This window comes from Vipera ursinii (genome assembly GCF_947247035.1).
Source record: "Vipera ursinii genome assembly, chromosome: 5".
Classification (NCBI taxonomy): Eukaryota; Metazoa; Chordata; class Lepidosauria; order Squamata; family Viperidae; genus Vipera; species Vipera ursinii.
In genome coordinates this window covers 45,960,576-45,986,526 of record NC_139518.1, presented here as the reverse complement: position 1 = coordinate 45,986,526, position 25,951 = coordinate 45,960,576, and the positions used below count along the sequence as shown (strand labels likewise).

The window sequence follows — 25,951 nt, the reverse complement described above, 5'->3', positions numbered from 1 at the left end:
AAGGAAGGTGGAGGATGCATGAGAGCTAAGAAAGCTAAGGAGAATGTTAGTATAGAGAAGTCCAGGGAACAAGGTTGCCGGTTGGTTTGTGCATGTGAACAAAGGTGTGTATGTGCAAACAAAAAAAAGCTAGGAGGCAGGGAAGTCTTAACCGGTCGACTTGCAAACTTCTCTGCTGGCTTCCCCATTGACTTTACTTGTCACAAATGGCAATGACTGAACCATGGGATGTAAGTGCGAACTGATTGCCAAGTGCCCAAATTTTGTTCATGTGACCACAAGGGCGCAGCAATGGCCAGAACTCTTAGGACTAGTCATAAAAGTTCCTTTGTTCAGCAACGCTGTAACTTCAGGTGGTCACTGAACGAATGTCTGTAACTCAAGGATTACTTGTACAATTAAAAAAAAAGCACAGTGTTAGTTGCAGAACCTGAAGATTTATTTAAAATGTTTAATCTTAATTTTATTATCACAGATCATAATACATGTAATCACAAGTCACGATTGCAAGTTCTTTAGCTAGTGTTCTTCCCTAGAACCCGGGATTATTATTATTATTTTAATCTGGAAAAGTCATACATAGGATACATTTTAGGTTTTACATGCCCCGGAACAAATCAAGAATGCAACACTATAAAAAGTTGAGGTAGACCAAAAGAATATGCAAAACTAAAGAATTGAAGGAACAGGATTTGGGATAAAGACAGCTGAGTAGGCTCCTCAAAAGGTCTGTCTGGCACAAGGTTCTCTGATTAATTAATGCATACTCCTAATTGAGAACCAACATGTCCCATCTGTCCTCCCCCTCCCCAAATCTCCTTTACAAGAGAAAGCCAGGCTGCCACAATTCTCACTAACATTCAGACAACAGCATCCAATGAAGCTCATTCAGCCACTAAAGACTCCCATGTTCCCAGCCCTTCTCCTCCTCCTCCCTAACAGTCTAATCAGAATTGGACACAAAGCACTGAACGCCTTTTCAGACTAGCGCACTGGCCCTCGGTTCATGGGACAATACAGCCTCCACTCCCTAAAGCAACTACTCCCCCCCACCCCTAGTTATTTTGTTACTTTCTGCTCCTTGATCCCATATCAGTCTTTCTGGGGCACCCGAGCCAGAGGCCTAATTCCATCTGTAATCTGGGCTAAAGCTCCATGGGGGTGGGGGGTGGGTGGGGATAAAGACCACACAATAGGTGAAATAGAGTCCCAGGAGATGTTCAAACAAGTAAACACCGTTGTGTCAGAGGAGCAAAATTGCTGAGAAAGCAGATTAGTACCAGCAGCACTGGTATCCCCCAGATCAGAAGGTGACCCTACCCGTTCACTAGAGCCAACACGCTTCTGTGATCACAGTACCGACAACATGCTGGGACCAGTCCATCTCCCCCAGTCACTCTCCAAAGAGCAGATTACAGAGAATAACAATTTCTTTGTGGCTGTGTAATTCCCTCCGTGACCGTGACTATGGGCCACTCCATTGGACCTCAATGCCAGGGCCTTAGCAACCATTTAGCAAGACCAGTCGGCCCTAGCAATGCTCCCCCCAAAGCAAACCTCTCGGACAAGCTTTAACATCAAGTATAGGAATTAATCCTCATCTCTTTCCCCCATTCTGAAACCTGAATCCAGGGGTGCTGTGTTATTACTTTGTATTTCTCAAGGCAGGAATCGCTGGACAAGCTGTTAAGATATTAACTCTTGGAGGGAAGAAGTATAGCCAGTTTGCTTTACAAACCTATGTCAAGAAGCAATGACATCTGTAGTTCAAAAAGGAAGGAAGTAGAATTCCATCATCTTAGGAAAAAAGAGGACCCGAAGAAGAAAATTTTACAAATTGGTTAGAAACTGCAAAACTGAGGTTTGATAGGTTTGATACTAGGCACCATGCCTACTAATCGTGGCCAGGTATACAGCCTCACAGAGCCATCGATGTTAGTGCAGCCTGGATACCTTCCTTTGCCTAGTCCTAGTGCTATTAATGCTGAGCCTTGGTTTCCTTTATTCCCTTAAAATGGGGAACAACTAATAAGGGTGCTTCTTTATCTTTAGGGCAAAAGCATCTTGATGAACTGAAAACATTTTTCTATCTGTTTAAATAAACCCAAGTGAATCAATCAGATGGGAAATGTGGTAGTGAAAGTTATCAGATATACTCTCCAGGTTTTAGTTGCAAAATCTGGAAAAAAATTCACTTTGCAAAAAAAAGAAGTCTATAATGCCATGCACATGATTGCTCATAAAGCAGACAGATGCCCCTTTGTCTAGTATGAGCAACACGTGACCCTCTGTATGTTGGATTCCTAAGCCCATTAGCCTTAGCCAATTGCACCTATAGTAAGGGATGATGAGAACTATAATTCATCTCAGGAGGGCAACAGGGATCCTTTAATTTCTTTAATTTCTCTTTAATTTCAATTGGCACTGTTCCTCAGTTGGATATGCTTAAAGAATATCACTCTTTACTTTTTCCAGTATTCAACAGAATGGATATAAAGAAAAAATAAAGGAGAAAAGAGAATAAAATAGGAATTTTTTTTTAGTTTAAGTTACCAAGAGGTTTAAAAGCAAGAACTGGTATAATAGACTATCCACAAATGCAGAAATGTGGGCTGCTTCTGTAAATTATACTATATAGGATACCGATTTTTAATTCTTATTTTGCCTGATTTATTCTAGTATGAGAGAAATAGCTAAACCCTTTTAACATTTAGGATTAATATCACTATCATCACAATTTTTGATATTACACTAATCAACATTAGAAGGCAAGACGCAGAGGGTTCATAATAGTGCTAAATAAATAACTGCCCCTTCTCATTCACCAAATTTTGTTAGAGTTCCAGGCATTATCCTCCATTGATAACCTCCCTATTTTTACTGTTTATTCTTTTTTCTTTCAAAGAAAAAGAAGGGGCAAAAAGGAAAACAGCATTTTTAAAACCCTGTGATTGACAGCCTCAGAAAGTCTCTTTCATTCTCAGACAAGACAGGCAGATGCTGACTGAGCTTCATCTAACATGACAGAGGCCATGCCACTGGTATAGGGATGGCATTTCAGTTTGGAAGCATAACATTGGTATGTTCTACATCTCCATTTATAAGATCCCATTACTGTGAGGCCTATACTGTAACTATGTCCGCAGGAACTTGCTTTATCCCATCAAGAGATATTCAGCATTTACAAGTGCTCATTTTCTCTTTTGTCCCAGACTTGGCTTCCCACAGTGGCGTAGCGTGGGGGGTGCAGGGGGGGCCGGCCGCACCGGGCGCAACATCTGGGGGGGCGCGCTCGCACTGAACTGCTCAGGGAGCCCCAAGGGCTGCACAGAGTTGGCTTGGCTCCGCTCTCGAGCTGCTCTTTCTTGCAAAGCGAAATGAGTCCGGCAGGTGAGATGGGCGGCCACATAAACTGAATAAAATAAATAGAAGCGGCCAACTCTCCCCGCAGGCGCCCTGGCAGGTTTGGCCGAGCGAAGACGGACCCGCTGGCCGGCCGGCCTAGCTTCGTGCGCATGCGTGGCTTTATTTAGCAGGGCTCACGTGCGAGCTTGAATGCAGCGGCTCTTGCAGGTCGGAGCCCCGCCCAGCCGCCCTCGAGAGGGACCCGGAAGCATCCCGCATGCGCGCGACTCTTCTTGGAAAGTCTACGCCGCTGCGGGGCGCGTCTTTTCAGCAGTGCCGTGACGTCACCGCCCGCCCGCCCCTCTATTTCCGCTTCCGGTTGCCTTGCCCCGGGTGCTGACAACCCACGCTACGCCACTGGCTTCCCATCAGCACCTCACCTATATTCCAGGCCACAAAAGAATAAAATTTAAAGCTGATGGCAGATGGAAACAGTTTAACTTTAAGAGTTAATCCTGAGACCTCTCATTTATGTATAAAAATATTTCAGAAAAGTTAGCTATAATATCTGCAAATGCAATAATCTTCCTAATAACAGGATTACTGTATCATAAATTGTTATTAAGATGGAGCACATTTCATCAAATATATGTAAAATGTACTAGGGCAGAGATAAAATAAGCAGACCAAAATCATAGTTACAATAGAGCCACAGAAAAAAATAAAACCAGAATGCATGGTTACAAGGTAGGATTCAGCTCCAAGAGATTTCTTTGCAAAATTAAGTCTGCAAGAAAGTGGGAATTAGCAACAGAACTGGAGAAGTCATTGCTCTGGATATTGTGGGATGGATGAAAGACAGAAAGCAGTTTGCCATTTCTTCCATCTAACAACTCTTCTTCAAAGTATTATTTCTGGACACTTATTCATTTGTCTTTTGAGCTGTTATGTTATTCTGTGGCAAAAGTAAACCTTGGGAATAAGATCCAGTTGACAAATTGATTTAACCACTCAAATAAGTACTTATAACTGCTCACGTGGGTCAGCTGGCACAAACAATCACCCCCTTCAGTTCCATAGATCAGAGAGGTAAATCATAGTCCCACTTTATCCTATATTAGTTGAACATCATCTGACTAGTTTATGGAAGAGAAAGTTCTTAAATTATCTTAAATCTACACTTAAAAGTATTTTTTCTGTTCATAAATACTACAAAAATATCTGAATGCCTACTAATAACGTCTCTTTTCAGTTGATAAGAAGCTCTTGTATCTATCACTACCACCCAAGTTCTTTTCAAGTAGCAGTTATCATCTTAGCAAAGTCAAAGGTTGCCTGCTCAATAGCTGGAGTGCTGAACACACAGTCATCTGGAGGAGGAATCAGTTTGTTTTAATTTGCCACAATAGTATTCTTCTTGAAATGGTGCTCAAACAACAAATTTCACTAACTAAAAAAACCCTCATACAATTAATAAGCCAGAACAGAATCAAATAAGTTGGTAAAAGATTGTTACTGGATTTCTTATCTTTGCTGCTGAATACACTTCATTTTGTAAAGGTGAGCTCTAGTCATTTTCTGAGACATCAATAGAGTATCTTATACCACAGACATGTATTTTCACGGACAAAAATCTATTTTAATACACAGTTGCTTTTAAATTCCACGTCTCTCAATAGCCCACTGTAGTTGGTTAAGTAAAACTGCAATGGGTTATTTGTAAGATGTCTATACACCTTGTACAGTTTTTATGTATTTATTCTTGAGGAGCAAATGAGTATTACAATTTTGCAAACGTGGAAGAATATCCTTTTCTCCTTTCTAAGCTTTGGGAGGATCACCTGCATTTTCTCCCTTTTGATTCTTTTGATTGGAAAAACAAATGTGCTTCTCTAAACATATAAAAGTGTTTTTTTGTCCTGTTCTTTATTTTTATTATCAGGATGTACTAACCCAATGATATGGTTTTGATTTAAATTCACTATTAATGTGTGAATACCTAAGAATAATAATTTTGATATAAATGTCAACAATAAGAATGTATCTCTTTTACAACATTTCAAAAATTAAAAATAAGTTTTAAAACAAAAACCTGTCTTATAGACAACACTTTTCCAACAATTATTTTTAATAATTGTAAGTTTCCTGAAAGATAAAGCACTACCAAGCTAATTCTGTGTGGTCATACCCAAATTTCACATCTTAAATATTTTCAATCATTTAATCATATAGTTCATTCATTTTCAATCAAGTAATCATATAGTTCATTCATATGGACTAATATAAATAATGTATATTTTTAATATAGACTTTTTTTAATTGGACATTTACTTTTTAGTAGCGATTCCTGTTCTTTCATTGAAGAAAGAAAAATTGAAAGTATAGTTAGAGAGAAGGAACATTTAGTTAAAGTACACGAAATACATGAAAACACTGTATTTTCTCCACCAAATACAACAGTGAACAGGAGCCAGGATCTAACATGTTCCAGGAGCGTGTGTCTGTGTTTATATAAATAAATAAAACACTTTATACATGGCTCTGTTTTGCCATTTTTATATATGGCCCTGTTGTGCCATTTTTTAAAACCAGATATCTCTCCTGGCATATGTTAATAATGGGGAAAAATCATTTTTGTTTGCTTTTATTTGCAATGCCTGTTTCTAGTAAACCTTATGGTTGTACAAGACATTCATGAGAAACAATCAATTAGAAGAAAAAGCAATTTATTCCTTCGATGAACTCCTAGCTGAAAGTTTATCGATAAATTAACATGTTTTCCAAGACAGTTTATAAAAGAATAAACATAAAAAGCACTCTAGGGCACAACAATAACTAGTTTTCTACAGCAGTCTCCTCTCTGAAAAAAGTTAACTCCAGACAGCACCTAATTTATAATGCTTCCTTTTGCCAGCTGGAGGCATACATGTCTTTAGTTTGGCTAGGATCGTAATGATAAGCTGCACTGATGGAGACAGAGAAAGCTTTTGCCCTCTTTTCTTCTGGTGACTCTGAATTAGCCCACACACACTTTAAAGGATCCAATAAAGAGATACAATTTCTTTACCTTTCCTAGCTCTGAGACCCTGGACGTTTTTGTTGTCCTGGTTGTCGTAAGGTTAAGTTCAGAGGATAAATTGACAAGCTAGCGATGGGAAAAAGGCAGTTTCCTCAAATAAAGCCAAAATGATGCAAAAGAGACCCCTCTGGGGCTTTTATTTGGGAAAACAAACAGAAATGGCACTAAGTCCTTCTGCTTTACAGGCCAATTTAACTATCAAACCAATTCCCTCCCTCCCAGAAGCAAAGAGGGAAGAGAGACACGGCGATATGACAATGGCAAGAAACATTCAGGAGAGACAGGACAAAGCAAACTGTCTGTCTCCTTGCCTTTCTTACCCAAGGTCCTTTTTTTAAGCACACGTGCGTTCTTGTAAAAACTATTAGATTGCAATTTGTATAACATGGTGACCCCCAAATTCAGACGTTTAACCCTTTTTCTCTGCAAAGAATGTGAAGAATGTCTTGGAAGGTGGGGGAATTCTCTGAAATGGGGCGAGTGTAGTATGGAGAATTGGTAGGGAGTTGTGTGAGAATAAGCCACTATATAGCTTCTTTCTGAACAGTCAGCACTTTGGGGGTCTCAGAGAAAGAAAGAAAGAAAGAAAGAAAGAAAGAAAGAAAGAAAGAAAGAAAGAAAGAAAGAAAGAAAGAAAGAAAGAAAGAAAGAAAGAAAGAAAGAAAGAAAGAAAGAAAGAAAGAAAGAAAGAAAGAAAGAAAGAAAGAAAGAAAGAAAGAAAGATAGATCCCAGGAATAAAATATTATGTTCCTGTACCATATTTAGATGCTGTTTATGATTTATTCTCTTGCCATCTAAAGAAATAGCAAAAATGCCTTATAAACATGAATCTGCTCAGAATCAAAGAATCTCATCTCATAATATAATGGAAGATAATTTATTTAGGGTGTCATAGAAATGCTCTGTAAGCAAGGGAATGGGAGCCAAAAAGAGAATGGAGAAGGTCAAAAGTCATTAATTCAAGGAAAACTCAAGGGCGTTCTAGTTCTTTATGTGCAGAAAAAGAATTCTTCATGCTACAAAGAGCAGCTAAGAAAAAGAAAGTTCAAGTCTCCCCAGAACATATTAAAGCTGTGATGGTAGTACATGTTTACTTGAAAACATGTTTCACTGAAATCAATGAAATTCCATTTAAGGATTGGGAGTGAAGTACAAATGTTTCTCTTTTGTTCAGGGTATATGTGTGTATGAAAGAGACACACCAGTAACAGTTAAGTTAGAAATTTTCCTAAGTTTTGATGCACCGAGCCCAAAATATTTGTCATCACTGGGTGTAGGATAACAATTATTGAATCAAAATAACTAACTGGACTAAATGCTGGGATCCATGACTCCTGTGGGAATGAAATTTGGGAAGTTATGGCTGCTACAGCGCTACCCCATCTTCCAACTACACTTCCCAGAAACCCATAGGATATGTGGCACAAGGGAAGGTGGGAAGGGCATATCCCCATCCCTCTTCCCGCTTCTCTCTAGCCCCTGCACCCAACTGCCTGGCAGAAACAGGGAAGCAGTGATTGGCTGCTTTGGAACCAAGGCTGAAATTTGAAATCCTTTAAGAGCAGTGGGCAGCAAGCGAACAATGAGATAATGACTCAGATGCCTGTTGGCAAGATAAGGCCGGCTGGGAGATGCTGCCAGTCGATTTGGTCAGCCCTCTTCCACCCTGGAGGGAGGCAGACCTTAGGGATATGCCGGGATGGGGAGTGGGAGAGGAATTTTCCTCACAAACTGTGGTTCCCTTTATTTCCCCTCTTCCCAAGAAAATGGTAGGCAGTTCGACGGGTCAATTAAAGAACAGGAGTGTTTTCCCATGCTCCCGGCCAGCTTCCCACAAGCAAAGTCAATAGGGAAGCTGGCAGGAAGTCCAAATCGCTCTTACTCTCGCTGTTGTGCTCAGTTGATGGCTGCAAGGGTCTGATGGGTGAGCAACAGAGGCTGAAATCTGCTCCTGGTGCACCTGATTCTGATTTTAGGTATTTGAGGTAGTATAAATGTAGAGGTTTACTTTTTCCACATGTGAAATTTATATTCATCTAAATTGCACAATAGATTTCAAAGTGTAAATGCTACGTATTTATTATATCACCTTTGTCAGTCAATCAACAATATTGATCATAAAGATCAAATATTTGTATGTTGAAACATATTGAGAGTCAAACATTTCAATGGGGTGTATTTATTTTTTTACAAAACTGCACATAAAAGGCAATTTGGTTATCTTGATCAATACTGAGATGCAAATTCCAAATTTGTGTGGAACGTATCCATTTCTCCACAAGGGAAATGCAAAAGACCATTATACAGTAAGAGAATGTCAAATTATACATGTGCAGCTTTGCTGTGCTTCTATAACATTCAAAAATCAACTGCAGAACAACTCCTCATGGCTTTTCCATTCAACTCAGGTTTCAGTTTTATGTATGATATGTTGAACTTTCCTATTAAAACTTTTGGAAAATGTTTAAACCTGGCTCTGTATAGATCAGGTGTGTCTAGAAATCAGTCATGACTCCTAGCCAATCCAAGCAATTTTCTTGGCAGCATATTTGGAAATGGTTTCCCTCTGCCTTCCTCCTAGAGCTGGGATAAAGTAAGTGCTTCAAAATTATCCAGTTAACTAAAGCACTAAAACTCACAGTGTCCTGGTTTCTGGCCTAGTGTCCTTAATCTCAATCTCATTGTATGAATTCCCTAAAGCTAACATGCATGTAGATCAGGGGTGTTAAACTGCTGGCCCGCGGGCCGGATGCATCATGGTGAAACCACGCCCATCCCATTGCCGGCAATGGAAAAAAAGTCACTTCATGACACGTCACGTGATGTTGCGAGTTTGACACCCCTGTGTAGATGCATCTGCAAGCAAGTATGCACAAATTCATATGCATATGTAGGTTAAAGTCAACTTACAACTGTTATGGTGCCTTCTCATTAAGGTCCTAATTGTGACAGTTGTAAAGCAAGTTACCCACATAACCAACCCCTATTTTACAACCATGTGCAAATCACCATGGTTGTTAAGCAAATCCAAGGCTGTTAAGCAAATGCTGGGGTCACTAAGCAAACCCATTGTTTGTTGTGGCATATTTTTGCTGAAAACCAGAAATAAACATTGATATTCAGCAAATATATTGTAAATTGCAGTCAAGTGAGCATGGGATATTGCAAATGGCTGTAAATGCAGGCCGGTTGCTGAGGGCACAAAATGTGGTCATGTCACTATGTGGGGAGGACAGCGGCTGTCAGAACTTTGGAACCAGTTTGTAAGTACCTTTGGGAGGCGGGATCAGTGGAAATTTCAAATGGTTGCTATCAGTTGTAGGTCAAGGCTACTTTTTTTAAAAATCCCATTTATATCCCGCCCTTCTCCGAAGACTCAGGGCGGCTTACAATTTAAGCACAAACCAATGTGCTTAGCAATAGCCTTCATTCTATGTATATGCCTGCTTAAACTAAATGTAGCATACTAGCTACCTCAATATATCCCTATCTGAAGGAAGAAGAAAAAGCACCAAAAAGATGAAAAAGAACAAATCCAAGAGCCTGAAAGGTAAAGACTTTTGTCTTTCTCTTCACGCAGGCTCTCCCTCATTCCATTTCCTTTTTTTCTCCCTTTTTCCATTGGGAAAAAAAGAACTGCAATCTTTATCCTTCTGCCCACTGCTATTACCTGGGGGTGGGGTGGAACCACAAGCCAAAGGCAACCACATGTGCTCAGTCATCATTCAAACGGTAGAGTAGGTAGCAGGCCAGCCCACTTTGCACGGCTAACAAGAGAAACTAATTACAGAAAGAGGTTAAAGAGGGACAGATAAAAGGGATACAAAATTTCAATATGCTAGAAAGGGTTAAGAAGTAGGACAATGCAAAGGTGTTGGTTTGGTGCCAGAGACGGCATGAAACCAGTTTCAGTGCATTAAGGAAATTGAGAACTGAAATGTAAAAATTACATGGTTCCTTTTTTAAGTAAAAAAAAAAAAAGCAGTCACAATTACTTTTTTAAAAAGAGCATAGGAATGGGAAAGAGAACAAATGTTTTTAAATATATCATTAAAATATATTTAAATATGATGGATGTGCAGTTGTTTCAAATCTGGAAAAGGAAAGGTGCTTTGGAGTGTGCATGGCCACAATCACAGCACTCATTCACTATTCCTTAAACCAAGCACATCTCTTCCCAGGATCATGCTTCAGCTTGTAATGGCACCTGTGCAATCCAAGAAGAGATGCAGCTGCTTCCAGAAGTTGCCAACAGGTGCTCTTTGATCAACCACGCATGCTCTGAAGCATACTTTCTTTAAGCATTGCATAGCCCTATGACACTGAGCTATAATATCAATAGTATATATTAAAGCAGAGGTCCCCAACCTTTTGGGCATCAGGGACCGGTTCTGTGAGGTTTTTTTGCAGACTGGAGGGGGTGTGGTTTTGTGTGCTGCCTGCATCCTGCGGATGGGGCTTTGCTTGTTTGCATGGATCGGTTTCTGGCATGCTGCAGGCCAGTGCTGGTCCACGGACCGGGGGTTGGGGACCCCTGTATTAGAGTATGAAGAAAAGACTCCTAGATCAGATGATCATTTCTCCTGACTTTGCATTCACTAGCAGCCAGTTTTACTGCCAGATATTTAAAGAAGCACGTATATTCAAGTGTTTATACCTATTTAGCAACACACATTTGGTCACTTCCAGCTTGTCCTTTTGAGTTTTTCTGTTTCTAAAGTTTCTGCAGAAACCACAAGGAATAGTTGTGATCATTAGGAGATTCAGCAGTGATTAGTAACACTAACTTTTAATGGTTACGAGTGCCTGTATGTGAACCTGGGCTATCTAGGTAACGTTGGGTTGGTGTACCAGCTGGGCCATTGCCCAACAGCAGCATCTCACAAGTGACTATTAGTATTAAGGGACTAAAACAAACATACTTTGAGCAAGGAATCTGAGTTAATGTTAAAATTCAGGGTGGCAAGAACAACCAGAAGCTTATTCTGAGTCATTCTGCCCCCAAATCATTTGGGGGATATATGCTTGATGTGGTTGATATAATCTGAACATGAAAAATCACAATGTCTTATTTTTGCCAATGGTCAGAGCACATTATGGTCAGGCTGAAGACAGCAAGGGTGAAGCAATTAGGATGGTCTATTCCAGACACTCAATGGAGTCTGAGGATTTTCTGAGAGGACTTGGGGACTTTCTGGTAGGCTGCTCCATGTAACATTGGTCAATCCCTGAAAGAAGGAGCATATAAGAGTATTGAACAAGATTGCTCCTGTGAAGACTCTTCCCAGTTCCTGACTGTGAGATCCTTGGATTTGCAAAGCACAAGTGTATTTCTTCACTCTTATTTAGGGCATCATCTGGTTCGCCGAAGTCAACAAAATCTGAACCGATGTGAACCGGCTGAATCCCACCACTGGCTATATAACTTTGCCCTTCCTATATGAACATTCAGAAAAAGTGACCCAAGATTTTGCCCTTATAAGAGATCTATATACTAGGATGCTGCTTTTCTCAGAGGTAACCCTTATTCTAGAATACACTGTCCTTTGACATGCTCCTGGGCCTTATATTTCTGAAATTTTGTAAAGCAATGAAAACTATACATTTAAAATAGACATTTGATATCTAGTAATCAACAATGATTATGTGCCATTCAGTTGGTGCTGACTTTCAGCTACCACACAGATAGATATTCTCCAGGACATCTGTCTCCAGTCTGATCCTTTATATTTAAATTTTTTTAGTGTTGTAAAAATATACAGAACAAATAAAAACAAAAATATAAAATAAGAACTAGGAAAAAAAAATAAGAAAAAGCAAAGCACAACTATGCCTTCTACCCCTCTATTGAATACCCTCTTAACTTTTTCCCCAACCTCTTCTTAATCTGCAAATCCTATCAGTTCAATTTCTTCTTCTTTCAATAAAAAGTCCATATAAGATTTTCAGTCTTTGAGAAAAGTTTTACTTTTTCTCTGACCAAGCTTGTCAGCTTCACCATTTCTGCAAATTTGGTTAATTTTACAATCCAATCTCCAATCCGATCCTTTACCTGATTTGTTCAGTAGTCCCATAGGAACTGAGTCCATCCTCCTTGCTGCTGGTCTTCCTCTTTATTCTTCCATCTTTCCCAACATTATAGACTTCTACAGAGAACTATATTTCTATAATATGTCTAAAATATGACAATCTAAGACTGGTCTTTGTGCTTTGAATGAGAGCTCTGTATCAATTTATTTTATGGTCCACTGAATTGTTAACTTGGGGCAACCGAGTTTTATGAATTAATGGGTTTTATTTATTTATTTATTTATTTATTTATTTATTTATTGATGGGATTTATATCCCGCCCTATCTCCTGAAGGACTCAGGGTGGCTCACAATAAAACATATAATAAGTACATAAATCAAGATAAAATGAAAATTGAGAACATCAGTGCAATAAAAAATTAGAGAATTTTAAAATGAATTAAAAATACTAAATATAAATTAATTAAAATGCCTGTCAGTCTAGGTCAGCTTGGTGGAACAGGTGTGTTTTGAGGCCGCGGCGAAAGGATTGGAGGTTTTGGGCTATCCGAAGCTCAGGGGGGAGCTGATTCCATAGGGTTGGTGCTCCCACAGAGAAGGCCCTCCCCCTGGGGGTCGCCAGCCGACATTGCCTAGCTGACGGTACCCTGAGGAGGCCTTCTCTGTGTGAGCGTACTGGACGATGGGAATTTGTTCCCGGCAGCAGATGGTCCTGCAAGTATCCCGGACCTAAGCCATGTAGGGCTTTAAAGGTAAGTACCAGCACCTTAAATCTCTTAAATTTTATACAAATTTTGTGAGAAGGATATTAATGGATTTTATTACTGGTGGTATTTTGGAAAGTAACATTGTGTCTAATGAGAGAGTGGTATAAAAATGTAAAAAATACATCCGTATCTGGCAAGTAAGATATCCATGAGGGTTACAGAAAAAGGAGAAAAATAAACAAACAAATCTAATGGCATACTGAGAAATTGAACCAATTTGATATAGTTAGTGGTTGAGGTGCTGGCCTAGAAACCAGGAGACTGTGAGTTCTAGTCCTGCCTTAAGCATGAATGCTGACGAACAGACTTTGCCTCACAGGGTTCTTCTTGTGGAGAAAACAGGAGGAGGAGAAGGAAGGTATGTTGCTGCCTTGAATTACTTATAAAGTAATAAAAGATGGGATTAAAAAAATCTAAAAATCCACATTCTTTTTGAATAACAAGGATGAAAAATGAGGTAGCACTATCACCCAGGAGCAAGACTGCTCTAAAGAAATAATATTCAGTGCTCTAAATTATACCACAAATAATGCATTATGGTCGGAATGTCCCAAAATGGGAATATTCCTAAAACAATTGAGATTGAAATGTCAATTTGAATGTAGTTTTATTTTATTTATATTGTACAATAATGGCAGAAAAAGACACAATTACAGTTACCTCATACCAGTGCACGTTTTTTAGAGTAAGGAGCAAAATGTAGTGAATGTTGCATTATTTTGAATGCTTGAAGCTACTCTTAAACAACAGAGAAAGAGATGGACATAGTTTTCTCTATAACATAAGATCAACGATCCTCTAAAAAGAAGCACCCACAAATAAAAATAGTCCTTGTTTAAAAAAGAATAATGTAGTAACATTTTTTTTTAAAAAAAGACAAAAGGATGGCATAGAGAGCTATAGACACACCTATTTGATCCTTTTTCTCTGTAAAGGCCCAGTTTTCGCCAGCAATCATTCCTCATGTGAGGATGTCTGACCAACTATAGATTATATCTAAATTATGCAATGTCCACTCCTCCCCATTTGAGAGGCCCAAGAGGGGCTGCCCATTGGCATACTACATTCCATTTCAACAACTGAAAAGGGAGGGACCCATGAATTTGCACCCACTGTAAGAAGAATCTCATTGGCTAGTCTCCCAGGCTTTATCTTTGCCTGTCAGTCAGGCTTTTGCCTTATTGAAAGATCAAACTCCATCCTGCCTGTTCATTACCTTAATCCTATTTTCTACATAGCTTTATTATCTGTGGAGGCTTCCTTGGGAAAGGCAGAAAAGGTGACAAAGCCACTCCCTATTTGCTTGTAAGAGCTGTCGTTTCTATGTGCAGTAACCCAGAAAAAGTTCATGGGCAAGGAGACTGGATATATGAAGTAAACTGAACATCATCTTCCCATAGTCTAAATGCAATATTTAGATTAAGCCTCCTTAATGCAAAGAAACCATGATATTATTCTGTATCACAGTATTACAATCAATTAATTTTATAAGCATACTGCTCTGCAAAAAGATTTCTGTGTACAGAATGTTTTTCTGTGAATCGTTGCACTTATATCTCAGGGAATGAGACATCTCATGTATTTATTCCTTATATTTAACTGGCAAAAAATCCACAATAAGTTACCAAATACGATAGCAATAACCAAATTTAGGGGCATAAGTCACTTCTTGATGTAAGTTCAACAATGCCAATAAAATGGATTACTGGCTATGAAATGTATACTTAATAATTTAATCATCTGAAAGAAAAAACAAGGGAAGACAAGCCAACTCTTAGCAAAAAGCAGAATAGACAAAAGAAGACCCTGCAGACTTACATTGCCAGTAACTAGGGAAATAAGACACAAAGCATAGAAAAGGTTACTATTTTATATTAGGATGGATGGAAGGCTGAGTCAAACTTGAGCCCCATCAGGATGGGGCAGAGTTTGTTTGTAATACTGTATTCTAACCACTGTGCCACCAGGGCTCCTAGTTGTTCTTCTATTTAGAAGAACTAAATGATTTCATTAGTTCCTATTCATGCCATTCTTACCTCCCTAAGTCCCAGACTCTCAAAGGTGAATTATGTCCACAGCATGCTGTTCCAGTCACAAATGAACTATTAAAGAAGAAAACAAGGAATATTAGATTTGTATCGCTATTAAATATTTGTGCTATACATAAATAAATATGCCAAAGACTTGTGAATTGCAATGCATGCCTGACAATTCAACAGACAAAAAAAGAATAGTACAAATCTCAAGAAGTCCATGTCAAGTCATTGAAGTAGGACAATTTGTATATTCCCCCATGCTAGCTGAGTTTATTGGATTAAAATCCAATATCGCTGGAGGGCAGCAGATTAGGGAGAACTGGAATAAGGAATATGGGAAAGTGTTCTTTTAATACCAGTTCTGATATGCAGAACATTAATATAGGCAAAATCATAACTGTGCCATAATGATCGTATGATATCCATTTCCTAAAACAAGGGAAGCATCTGTCAGCAAACTATTTCAAGATGCTTTGATAGCACTGGACAGCCAAACACATACCTGAATCATCCTAATATCTGTAACATGGTTCCATTTGGGACATTCTTCCCTAGAAGCGAGAAGGACCCCCAGTCTCCTGGCCTTTCAAAACTATCTAAAGCAGGGCTTTTCAACCATTGGTACGGGTACCACCTGTGGTACATTGGCACCTGGCAGGTGGTACACGACCATCCTAGAAAAGTGGTAGCGGGGGAGGGGAATGAGCTGGTGGCAGCACCGCACAAGCCTGAGCGAGAGATGGCTGGAGCTACAGGGCTGTCAGGGCTCAGTGGAAGCGCCAGGATTAGTGCCGCTTTCCAGCTGATCGGCGCTTCTTCAGGGCTGTCAGGGCTCAGTGGAAGCCCCAGGATCAGCGCCAGGCTCCAGCTGGAGCTCGGTGCTGATCCTGGTGCTTCTGCTGAGCCCAGAAGAAGCGCCGATCAGCTGGAATGTTGCAGCATATCCAGGGTCTTGTGATTTACATTCAGATGCTTGGCAACTGATTCATATTTATGACGGTCACAGTGTCCCAGGGTCATGTGAAGTGACCAAAACCTGCTGTAACCACCCAGCAGAGGGGGGGGAATAAAAACCAAACACCCACCCCCGCTGCCAATCCTCAACAGAAATGCTCACAACAATGAAAACCTTGGACAGGAGGAAGAGTGCTGCCGGTCAGGCGGGCAGGCAGGCATCTTGCTCGGCTGTGGCTTAGGGGGCACTTTTTTCAGTGCCATTGTAACTTCGAACAGTCACTAAAGGAACTGTTGTAAGTCGAGGACTACCTGCACTTTATCACTTTTTTCCTTCTTTTTTTTGTCATCAAGTTTTTGACACCTTGCTAGGCAACTGGTGGTACTCAGATGTTGCCATATCCTAAAAGTGGTACAATGGGTGAAAAGGTTGAAAAGCCCTGATCTAAAGAACTGGCTCTTTCATGCTGCTTGGGGTAAAAGAGGAGCACCCTGGGGGCCCTCCCCTGCCTTTTAATTTATATTTAATAATGAATGTTGGCAATTTTTGCCTCTATTTTAAATGTTTTATATTCAGTTTTTATGCTGTTTAACCTTTTTGTTTTTACATCATCCAGAGATGGGCAGTTTCCAAATAAAAAAATAAAAAAATATTGGTACTGGTAGGGAGAATTACATAGGAATTCAGCCAAAGATTGGAATGGAAAGATCAAATGCAACGTTGTACTTTGTTTATACTCTCTAAATCTAATCTATTAGTACAATTATCTTTTTTCCTTTTCCAGTTAAGAAAACTTTATTTAACAATATTAAAGAGCATATATATATATACTGTATATAAAACTATAGCATTTCTGACTTTTAAGTATATTAACTATGCTTGTATAATTATTGTTTTTAGTGTCATAATCCTTATATTTTATTTATTAAAAACATTTGTATAGTACTTATAACATTTAAAACAAAGGTATATTTTCAAAAGAGGTATTTATAGATGAACAGATCTTGACTAGGATTGCACAATTATTACTCAATGTAACATTAGTACAAATTTCATGCAGAGTATACTGAAATGTTTATTATATAAAGTATAAATTTTAATCTCAATATCTCCACTATATTGTTTATAAATCTCAAAAAGAACACAAAGAAAAAAAAGCAAAAACTTCCCTAAAAATAATACAGGTAGTACTCTACTACTCTTGAGCCCAAAATTTCTGTTGCTTAGTGAAAAAGTTAAGTAAGCTTTGCCCCATTTTACAACCTTTCTTACCACAGCTGTTAAGTGAATCACTGACACTGTGAAGTTATAACACTATTGTTAAGTGAAACTGGCTTCCCCATTAACTCTGTTAGAAGATTGCAAAAGGGGATCACATAACCCCAAGACACTGCAACCATGATAAATAGATGCCAGTTGCCAACTTCCTAGGGCTGACAAAAAGTGACTGACCCAGAGACTTCCAGTTTGCCATGCAGCCGCTATGGACGGCTGGGAGACCTGCTCTCTTTCCCCCGTCCAGTTTCACATTGCTGGGGGGTCCTGAAAGGGGCCAAAAGTTGGCCCGAAGAGGCGACCAGCAAGGAGGGGCGCTCGCTGGATCGTGGGAGAGCCACTACTCTCCCATTAGACCTGGCAATCCCTCCAAACCGGCGAACGAAAGGACCGGCCATTATGGCTCGTCCCTAGGCAGTGAACAGCCGAACTCACATTTTCCACCAGGCAACTTTTAAAGCAGCGCGGAAGAGACTGGGTGAGATCTATCTCTACCCTAATTATTTTCTGTACCTCCTTAAGCTGCTAAGCATTTTCCCCCCTGCGGTTAGGGAAGGGGGATTTTAGCCCTCTCTCCAGAAAAAGCTGCGACTAACTTACCCAGGGGTGTTTTAAACCTTGAAAAAGTAACTGAATCCCAATTGGAACTTTATTTCTCAAAGCTTGTGGATTGAAAGATTTTTTATTTTTTATTGTCTACTTCTGTTGGAAATCTGGGTTTTTTCTTATAAAAAAGAAGAAAAACTTAAAAGATTAAAATAACTTTGGGACTCAAAGGGAAACTTTAAAAGGGGCCTGGCTGACTGCCCAGGGAAATAGATAAAATACATAACCTTGAGATTTTTGAAACAACAGCTGTGAAAGACTTTGTGTCCCCTACCTAGAAAAAAAATTGTTCTCTCTTTTGGATTTTCTAAGTGTAAAGACTTTAGTCTAAAATACCAATATGGAAGAAGACCAGGAACAAAATTTCCTTATGGATGAAGATCAACAAATTCTCCCTATGTTGAAAACACTAATTCAAACTCTTACCACAACCAATGAAATACTAAGAGGCTATGGGAAGGAACAAGAAGACAGATATGAAAGCCCAAACTTTGACCACAATTAAAGAACCATCCATACAAAATACAATATAAAAAATGAAATATTTAAATACTATGACAGAAGAATCTACTATTCATCAAATATTGACATTTGAAAATCCAGAAAAGACATCGACAACTTGGAAGAAGGAAAAGGTTTCCTATACAACTCAGAAGGAACTAGAGGATCTAAAAAAAGAACAGTTGGATGAGAAGATACACAATTCAGAACAACCACATCGATATGGAAGAATAAAGAGACGACCCACTAGATTTACAAGTCCTCTCAAAAAAATGGCGATTGGATGGTTTTGCCAATATCAACTAATATACATGATATTACAAGGAGATTGGTTTGATGACCCAAAAACAAGGACATGGAAGATGACTTGGCAAAGGAAAAAAGCCAGAATAAGACTCAAGAAGAATGGAGTTTCGACCATCTTATTGAAATCTAAAACAGAATTTACTTAAATAGATAAGAGGTGCATGTTGAACACAAGACATTGTTATGGACTGAGATTAAAAAAAATGGTAATTAAAATTTAGCAGTATAAATACTAATAGCTAATTTCAATATTGATCTGTGCATAAAGGTCATGTAAAGGTGAATAATGTAGATAAGCTAAAAACTTATTGATTAAAGTAATAAACAGGTATATATGGAATGTTAAAGCAAAAATTATTAGTTTAAGCAAGAGATAGCAGATGCAAAGAGGAAGAGAGAGGAAGTATTAAATACTGAAATAAAAAGAAATTTTGATTACTACCTAAAAAAAATCAACTGAAAACTAGCAAAAAGGAAGGATATCATATTGTACCCTTAATTTGTTGACATAGAGGGTGAGAAGTTAAGTAGATGGGATGTGTATTTTGAATATTAGATTTTGTGAGGAATGGTGAGATGAATTGGGAGTATATTAAAAATCTTGGGAATGATAAACATCAAACGTTAAATCTAAATGTTAGTGGAAATTAAAACTGAAAAATCTATTAGGTCATTGATTGTCTAAAAGATTGCATGTTAAATCAACTAGGATATGTGTAAACTAAAAACTATGGCTATATGTAAGAAAGTTATTTTCTATGTGATTGATAGGATAAAACTTTACAAATAGACAGTATATATGAAGGGAAAAAGAGAGGAAATGTTTATGGTAGCAATGTGAAATCTGTACTAATGATATCTGTATGTAATTGAATTACTACTACTCAGCCACCATGTTGCTTTTCAAATAAGTGAACGTAATATTAGAAAATCAATAAAATTTGTAAAAAAAAAAGAGAGACTGACCCAAAATTACCAATCTTGTGGATGTGGCAGCACTGGAACTCACTGCATCCAGGCTTCTAGTCTAATGCCTTAATCACTATATTAAACAGGCTCTCATTTATGAATTTCTTTTTTAAAAAGTGGTTTCACTTTAAAGTTGATTCCTAAAATTCTCTGAGTAGTGCTGTGAACATTTCTCCAATATTTTTTTGGGGACGGGATTGTTACATTTCCACCACGTTATAATAGAATATTTCTTCTTGGAGTTTCTTTTTTTCTTTTGTGGCACTTCCAACATTTATTGCTTAGATAAACATTATTTATCTATTTTAGCTATTATTGATAGAATTTTACATCATCAGTAAAACATTTTATACCAGTTCTTTCTCAAACCATAACTTTGATGGAATTTTATAGATTTGTTCTACATCACTGATCTTTGCATACAAGTGCCCTTCTCTCTAAAATAAATATATAAAATAAAATAAAAAGTGATTACATTACATAGCACTATATGGATCAGAACTGACCATCCATTTTACTGACTATGTAATGTATACACAGGAAAGAAGTTAAAAATTATATTCACAACTATTTATGAAGAAAGTGTGGCTCCTTCTATCTAAGAGATCAATTCAAAGAAATCAAAATATTTGTAAATCTGGAAATTCTGATAAAATATAATCAGTTCACACATTAAACCACCTATCCCTAAGTAGCTGTGCTTAGATGTACTGTAGTACAATTCTCATATTCTTGAAAGCTAAGCTACCCGGGCATATTTCTAGAATTTATAAGTCCTCTATCACATTTTGAGGACATAAATGTATTAACTTTTTGAATTTTGTTTTGTTAAGGTCTACATTGAGAATGCCAAGAACCTGAGCTAACAGACTGCTTTTTATGCATCAACTAGCAGCATATTCTTTTCACCAAAATATCCAAACACAAGAATTCATTCCACACCTCATGGGCTACCCAAGATAAGTCTTTAGAACATCTGCAAGCTCTTAAATACAGGGCGGCACATCAATTGATTCCCCAAGTCAGCAAGCAGTCTTGTACTCAATGGAGCCCAGAACTTTAAAAAAAAATCCTGAATTTTGTCTCTTTTTGTCTCTTTAGCATAAGCCATTAATAAATGGTAAAGCCAATTACCGTGGTTAGAAACATAATAGCAGCTTGGAAATCACTGAAGTGGGCAATTCAGTTTTTAAGATTTCTGTCTTGCTTTTTCTCTCTCTCCTTTGCTCAACACAGACACACAGGTCTTTCAGAAGAAGGTATGCAACATCCTTCCAGTGGCTGCACAGGTCTAAATTAGCATCAAGGTATGTCAATAGGACTGAAGAGAGGGGTGGAGACCATCAACACTAATCCCCGCTATTCTGCTTGTATAGCCTGTTGTGATTGGGATTAGAAATTTCTTGGTGGGTTGGCTTGCAAATTGCACCACTTCCCACAAACTACACAGAATCTGAACCACAAATTCATCCCATTCTAGAAGAATCTGAAAGTTCTCATAATTCAAATAAAAATAATTTCTAGTATTGAGGGCAAATATAAGGTCCTACATCGCATTTCACTTCCACAACGTAACTTTTGTTGTTAGCACAAAGAATTTATTTTTAAATGTCTGAATTGTAATTACAAGGAAGAAAATGTTATTTGCTCGTCTAATATTTTATACTTTGTTTTGTTATGAAGAAGTAGAATTGGGATTAAAAACTTTCAGAATGATAGCAATAAAATTACATGCCCTGGATATATTTAGATAGATGTATTCTTTTTATAATTGCTGCATTCTAATTTTCTCAAATAAATTTGTTTTCTTCGTGCAAAGAATGGCATATCTACAATTACTTCCTAAAAACATTGATAATAAAGAAGCCAATATCAGGCCAGCTATTCCCATTCATCTCTTGCAAACTGATTTTGAGAAAATGTAGGTATCTCAAATATTTTCATCTTTGCTCAACCCTAAATTGATTTAATTTAATCTTCCATATTAAGCAAAGCCACTTATTCTTCATCTATTATTTTTTTTGAGGTCTTTAAGAAGGAACACCGTATTCCAAACAAATTCTTCCCAGGTACAATAATAATCTTCTCCATTAGCAATGTCCCTCAATCTCCAACTATTATTTTATTGGACTAATCTTCCACAAGGAAATTTGGTTGGGAAAAAGTAATTTCTATCTCCTACAGAAAGTAGAACAGAAGATTCTGGAAAAACTTCTAACACTTACATTTTGTTCAGCAACTCTTTCCATTCCACAGTTTCCCGTTAAGGATGGGTAGGGGATATGCAGAGGATAATTGTCTATGTCCCCCTAAGAACAAAGAGCCAGCAGGGAGAAACTTCAATGTTGCATCTTCTTCATTTATCTCCCATTTTTCAAAGCTCCTCCCATAACTTTGGGCATAGGGTGCTACTTCTCTCTGTTGGTAGTATCCCTACCAGTTGCCTTATTCCCCAAATCAGGATCCCTTTACTTCAGACTCCAAAGAATCAGTAGATTCAGGCTGGGCTTGTGTAGCTATTGCAAATAAACCTGTTGTAATAGATTGGAAACATGAGCATCATTAGCTGATTTCTATACTCTTTCTACGTTTGAATAGCCTTTTCAATTAATTAGATATTTTACTCTGCATCTCTTGCACCAGGAATCCAAACAATAATTCCCGTCTCAAATTTTTCCTCTCCCATCATCGAGATAGGTATGTGACAGAAGTGCATATGGGAGAAGAAATTTTAGGACCCCAAAAAGAACACTTTGAAAACAGATTACAGAAACTGCAGATGAAAAACGACAGCTTTTATTAGTACTGCCGTGAGAAAACGACCAATAACTGTAATCTAGCTTTTTGGGTGATCATCTAGAGCAGAGGTCCCCAACCCCCAGTCCGTGCACCAGTACCGGGCCTCGGCATGCCAGCAACTGGTCCGCACAAACAAGCAAAGCCCCATCCACAGGATGCAGGCAGCACACAAAACCATGCACCTTCCAGTCTGTGGAAAAACCTCTCTCCACGGAACCGGTCCCTGGTGCTCAAAAGGATGGGGACACCTGATCTAGAGGAAAAGTATGCTGATAGAAAGTCATATGTAGTTTCCAAAAGCACTTGGCAGGGCTTCTTGACAATGTTAGTTACTGTTCATTTGTAGAGAGCCTTGGCAAATCTAGTTATTCTATGCTGCTTGGAGTTCCTACAGAAAACCTGAAGTCTTCAGAACAGAGAAGGGTGGGAAGGCATTAGGCAACAGGTGTGGATGGTAATTATATGAGATCTGAGGCAGTGACATGTGAGTGGAAGAATGAACTGAAGTATTATTAGAGATAAAGTCAGACACAGGCTACAGACTGGGCCAGCTGTCTTGCTTACATAGCAACAATGGTACTGTTCCAAAATGGGATTTGTTCTGTTTTCCCACTGAATGTGGATGATCATCAAAGGAAAAATGGAGTTTAAGGGCTGAAAAGGTCTTGACTATTAGAAATCAGATTATTCAGCAGTATTAGGTAACATGGAAACTAAACTAGCCATCTCAGAAGTGGAGGGGAAGTATTGAAGCCTTCATGATAGAGAATCTTATGTTTCATAAATTAGGAGCATAAGTATGAAAGATGAAATTAAAAAAGAAATGTGCCCACCTCATGTAAGATGTTGGCAATATAAAATACAGCCCATGTCCTCCTTGACTGCCATTCTAACAGGAACTTTAGGGTCATTTGTCCAAATTTCTTAAGTAGTGATAAATTTTAATTTAATTACCATATTATTGTAATAACTTTACTTCTCTAAATGTATTAAAATTCTGTTATATTATATGAAAACTCCACCCACAGATAGTAACCACTAATTATATAGTTTAGAGCAGGGGTGTCAAACTGCTGGCCTCCAGGCTGGATGCCTCATGCGGAAACCACGGCCACCCCGTTGCTGGCAATGGAAAAAAAGTTGAGATACATTGTGACACGTCACATGACATTGCGAGTTTGACACCCCTGGTTTAGGTGCTTTTCTACGACATATGGACCATGATTACACTAATATACATCACTTACCCATAATCATTAGATCCATCAAGCTGACATAACTATGCCCATAAATTTGTATATTAGTTGGGGAGGGGTTACCATTTTTAGCTCTTCAGCCCTTTTAGTTACTGTCATTCCTTTGTACACTATTTTAACCACATTACTATATTTTTATATTTACAATATTAATACTTAGTTTGCTTGTAGATTTTATATTTCATGTTAACTCTTTTTATTTTAATTATTATCCCATGGTTTTATCCAAATTACATAAATCTATTCTGTATTCACTATTGTTTCTGATGGCATATCACCTTTATAATCTTAATCTTAAAATGTTGATGTTTAGCTTGTGCTGGTAATTTAAATTTTAATCATTTCTTATACAGATTAGATTATTACAACAGGAGGACTATAATTTTATTCTTGAATGTTATATTACGGGTTTTGATGCCCAGAATAAAGATACTACTACTACTACTACTACTACTACTACTACTACTACTACTTCTTATGTTGTTGTTGTTATTATTATTATTTCTAAGTTACTACCTCAAGTAAGACATTGTCTACATATCCAGAAGACTCAATTAGTTACCGGTGGGATTTAGTTACAGCAGCATTTTTGGAATATTATTAGGAATGTTCACTAATCTCTCCTTTGTATAGTCTCCCCGCCTCTCAATAGACACATACAATATCAACTCTGCTGAAGATGTTACCTAGCCTGGTAACGAAATGTTTGGAAACCTACCCACAAGCTTGGAGAACGAACCTTCACCCTCAACATAAGAGTACAAGCAAACAAACAAAAAAAATCCTCCAGGGACCCAGGTCATACACTGTTCTGTTTGCTTATCTGTTTGCATGTAGGAAAAAAGAAAACTGCTCAGGAAGGATATGGAACCCAACAAAATAAAATACTGTTCTAAAGGAGCAACTACAAACAATTCCCAAAAGAAGGAAAAATTGAAGTCACAATTGATTGTACCCAGTGAGTGCTCATTGATGCCTCCACTTCAGCATGAAGAGAAGTTATTAAGTGGAGTTCAATGGAGCTCTGTTCTAGGCCTATACTGCTCAACATTTTTTATCAATGACTGCAGGTGGTATAAAGTTAGAATGGGTGGCTAACACTTTAGATCTAACATGAAATGAAATGAATAAACTGAATTTAATAAGAAGAAATGTAAGCTTTACATCTAGGTCAATCAAACAAAAAATGAAAGACAGAAGTATAGCATGAATGAGATCTGGCTTGCTACCAAATATATAGCTAAGGGAGATATGATATTAGTCTTCAAACATCTGAAGAGTTGTCATGTAGAAGGGGGAGTGGATTAATTCTATATTATCCAGAGACAGGACCAGAATCAGTGAGTTAAAGCTATAGGGAAATATATCAGGCTAGATATCAGAAAGAATTTCCTGATAATATAAAGAGTCTGCTAGCATAACAGGTGGTTGCCACATTAAGTGCTCTTTTCTCGAGTTTTCAAACAGAAGCTGGATGATAATCTCTTAAAAAAGGTCTAGTGGACCCTGACTGAGTAGCAGGTTGGAGTAGATAAAATCTAAGGTTCTCCTTATATCTTTTTTAAAAAATCTTTTGTTTTTGTCTCATCTTAAGTCAATAATTTTATCTGAGAACTTTTTATATACTGGACTACTAATCCAGTATATAGTGTCTGGATTACACATGCAGGTTTTAATCTGAGTCCTTGCTCTCATCTGCACATATTTTAAATTAGTTCTAATTGTCCCATTCTGAAAACTACTGTATACAAAGAATCAATGAAGCAAGAGAAAGCTATTTCTTAGGAACAGATCTGATATATGACAAAGTAGGTTAACAACATCTTGTTTGGACAAAGAGTTTAGATATGGGGAAGGAATGAACCTAAGTGTCAAAAAAGAAACAGAGGGACAGAGCATGCTGACAAGAGAGCCTCTTCCAACCACAGAACTGTATTATCCACACAGTCATAAACTTATGCAGCCTTTGAGTCTGCACCAACACGTTAGTGCGAGAGCAACCACCAAAGCTGTCAGATCCTTCACC

General features: G+C 38.1%; 1 protein-coding gene and 1 long non-coding RNA gene across 3 annotated transcripts in view; one reads left to right on the top strand and one right to left on the bottom strand.

Moving 5' to 3' along the window:
* The window catches only part of FBXW4 (F-box and WD repeat domain containing 4), an 84,001-nt gene that overhangs the window by 6,984 nt on the left and 51,066 nt on the right, over positions 1–25,951 (bottom strand). The window contains exon 6 of one of the 2 annotated variants that reach the window (XM_083364367.1): positions 15,259–15,324. The exons of the other annotated variant lie outside the window; for it this stretch is intronic. Within the exon in view, the coding sequence (XP_083220493.1) occupies positions 15,259–15,324 (66 nt within the window). The remainder of the gene's footprint in view (positions 1–15,258; positions 15,325–25,951) is intronic. 2 annotated transcript variants of the gene reach the window in all.
* LOC310641384 lies at positions 3,018–24,780 on the top strand. Its single transcript, XR_014492722.1, has 3 exons — positions 3,018–3,079; positions 21,107–21,177; positions 24,763–24,780. It is a non-coding gene; the product is annotated as an uncharacterized lncRNA (long non-coding RNA).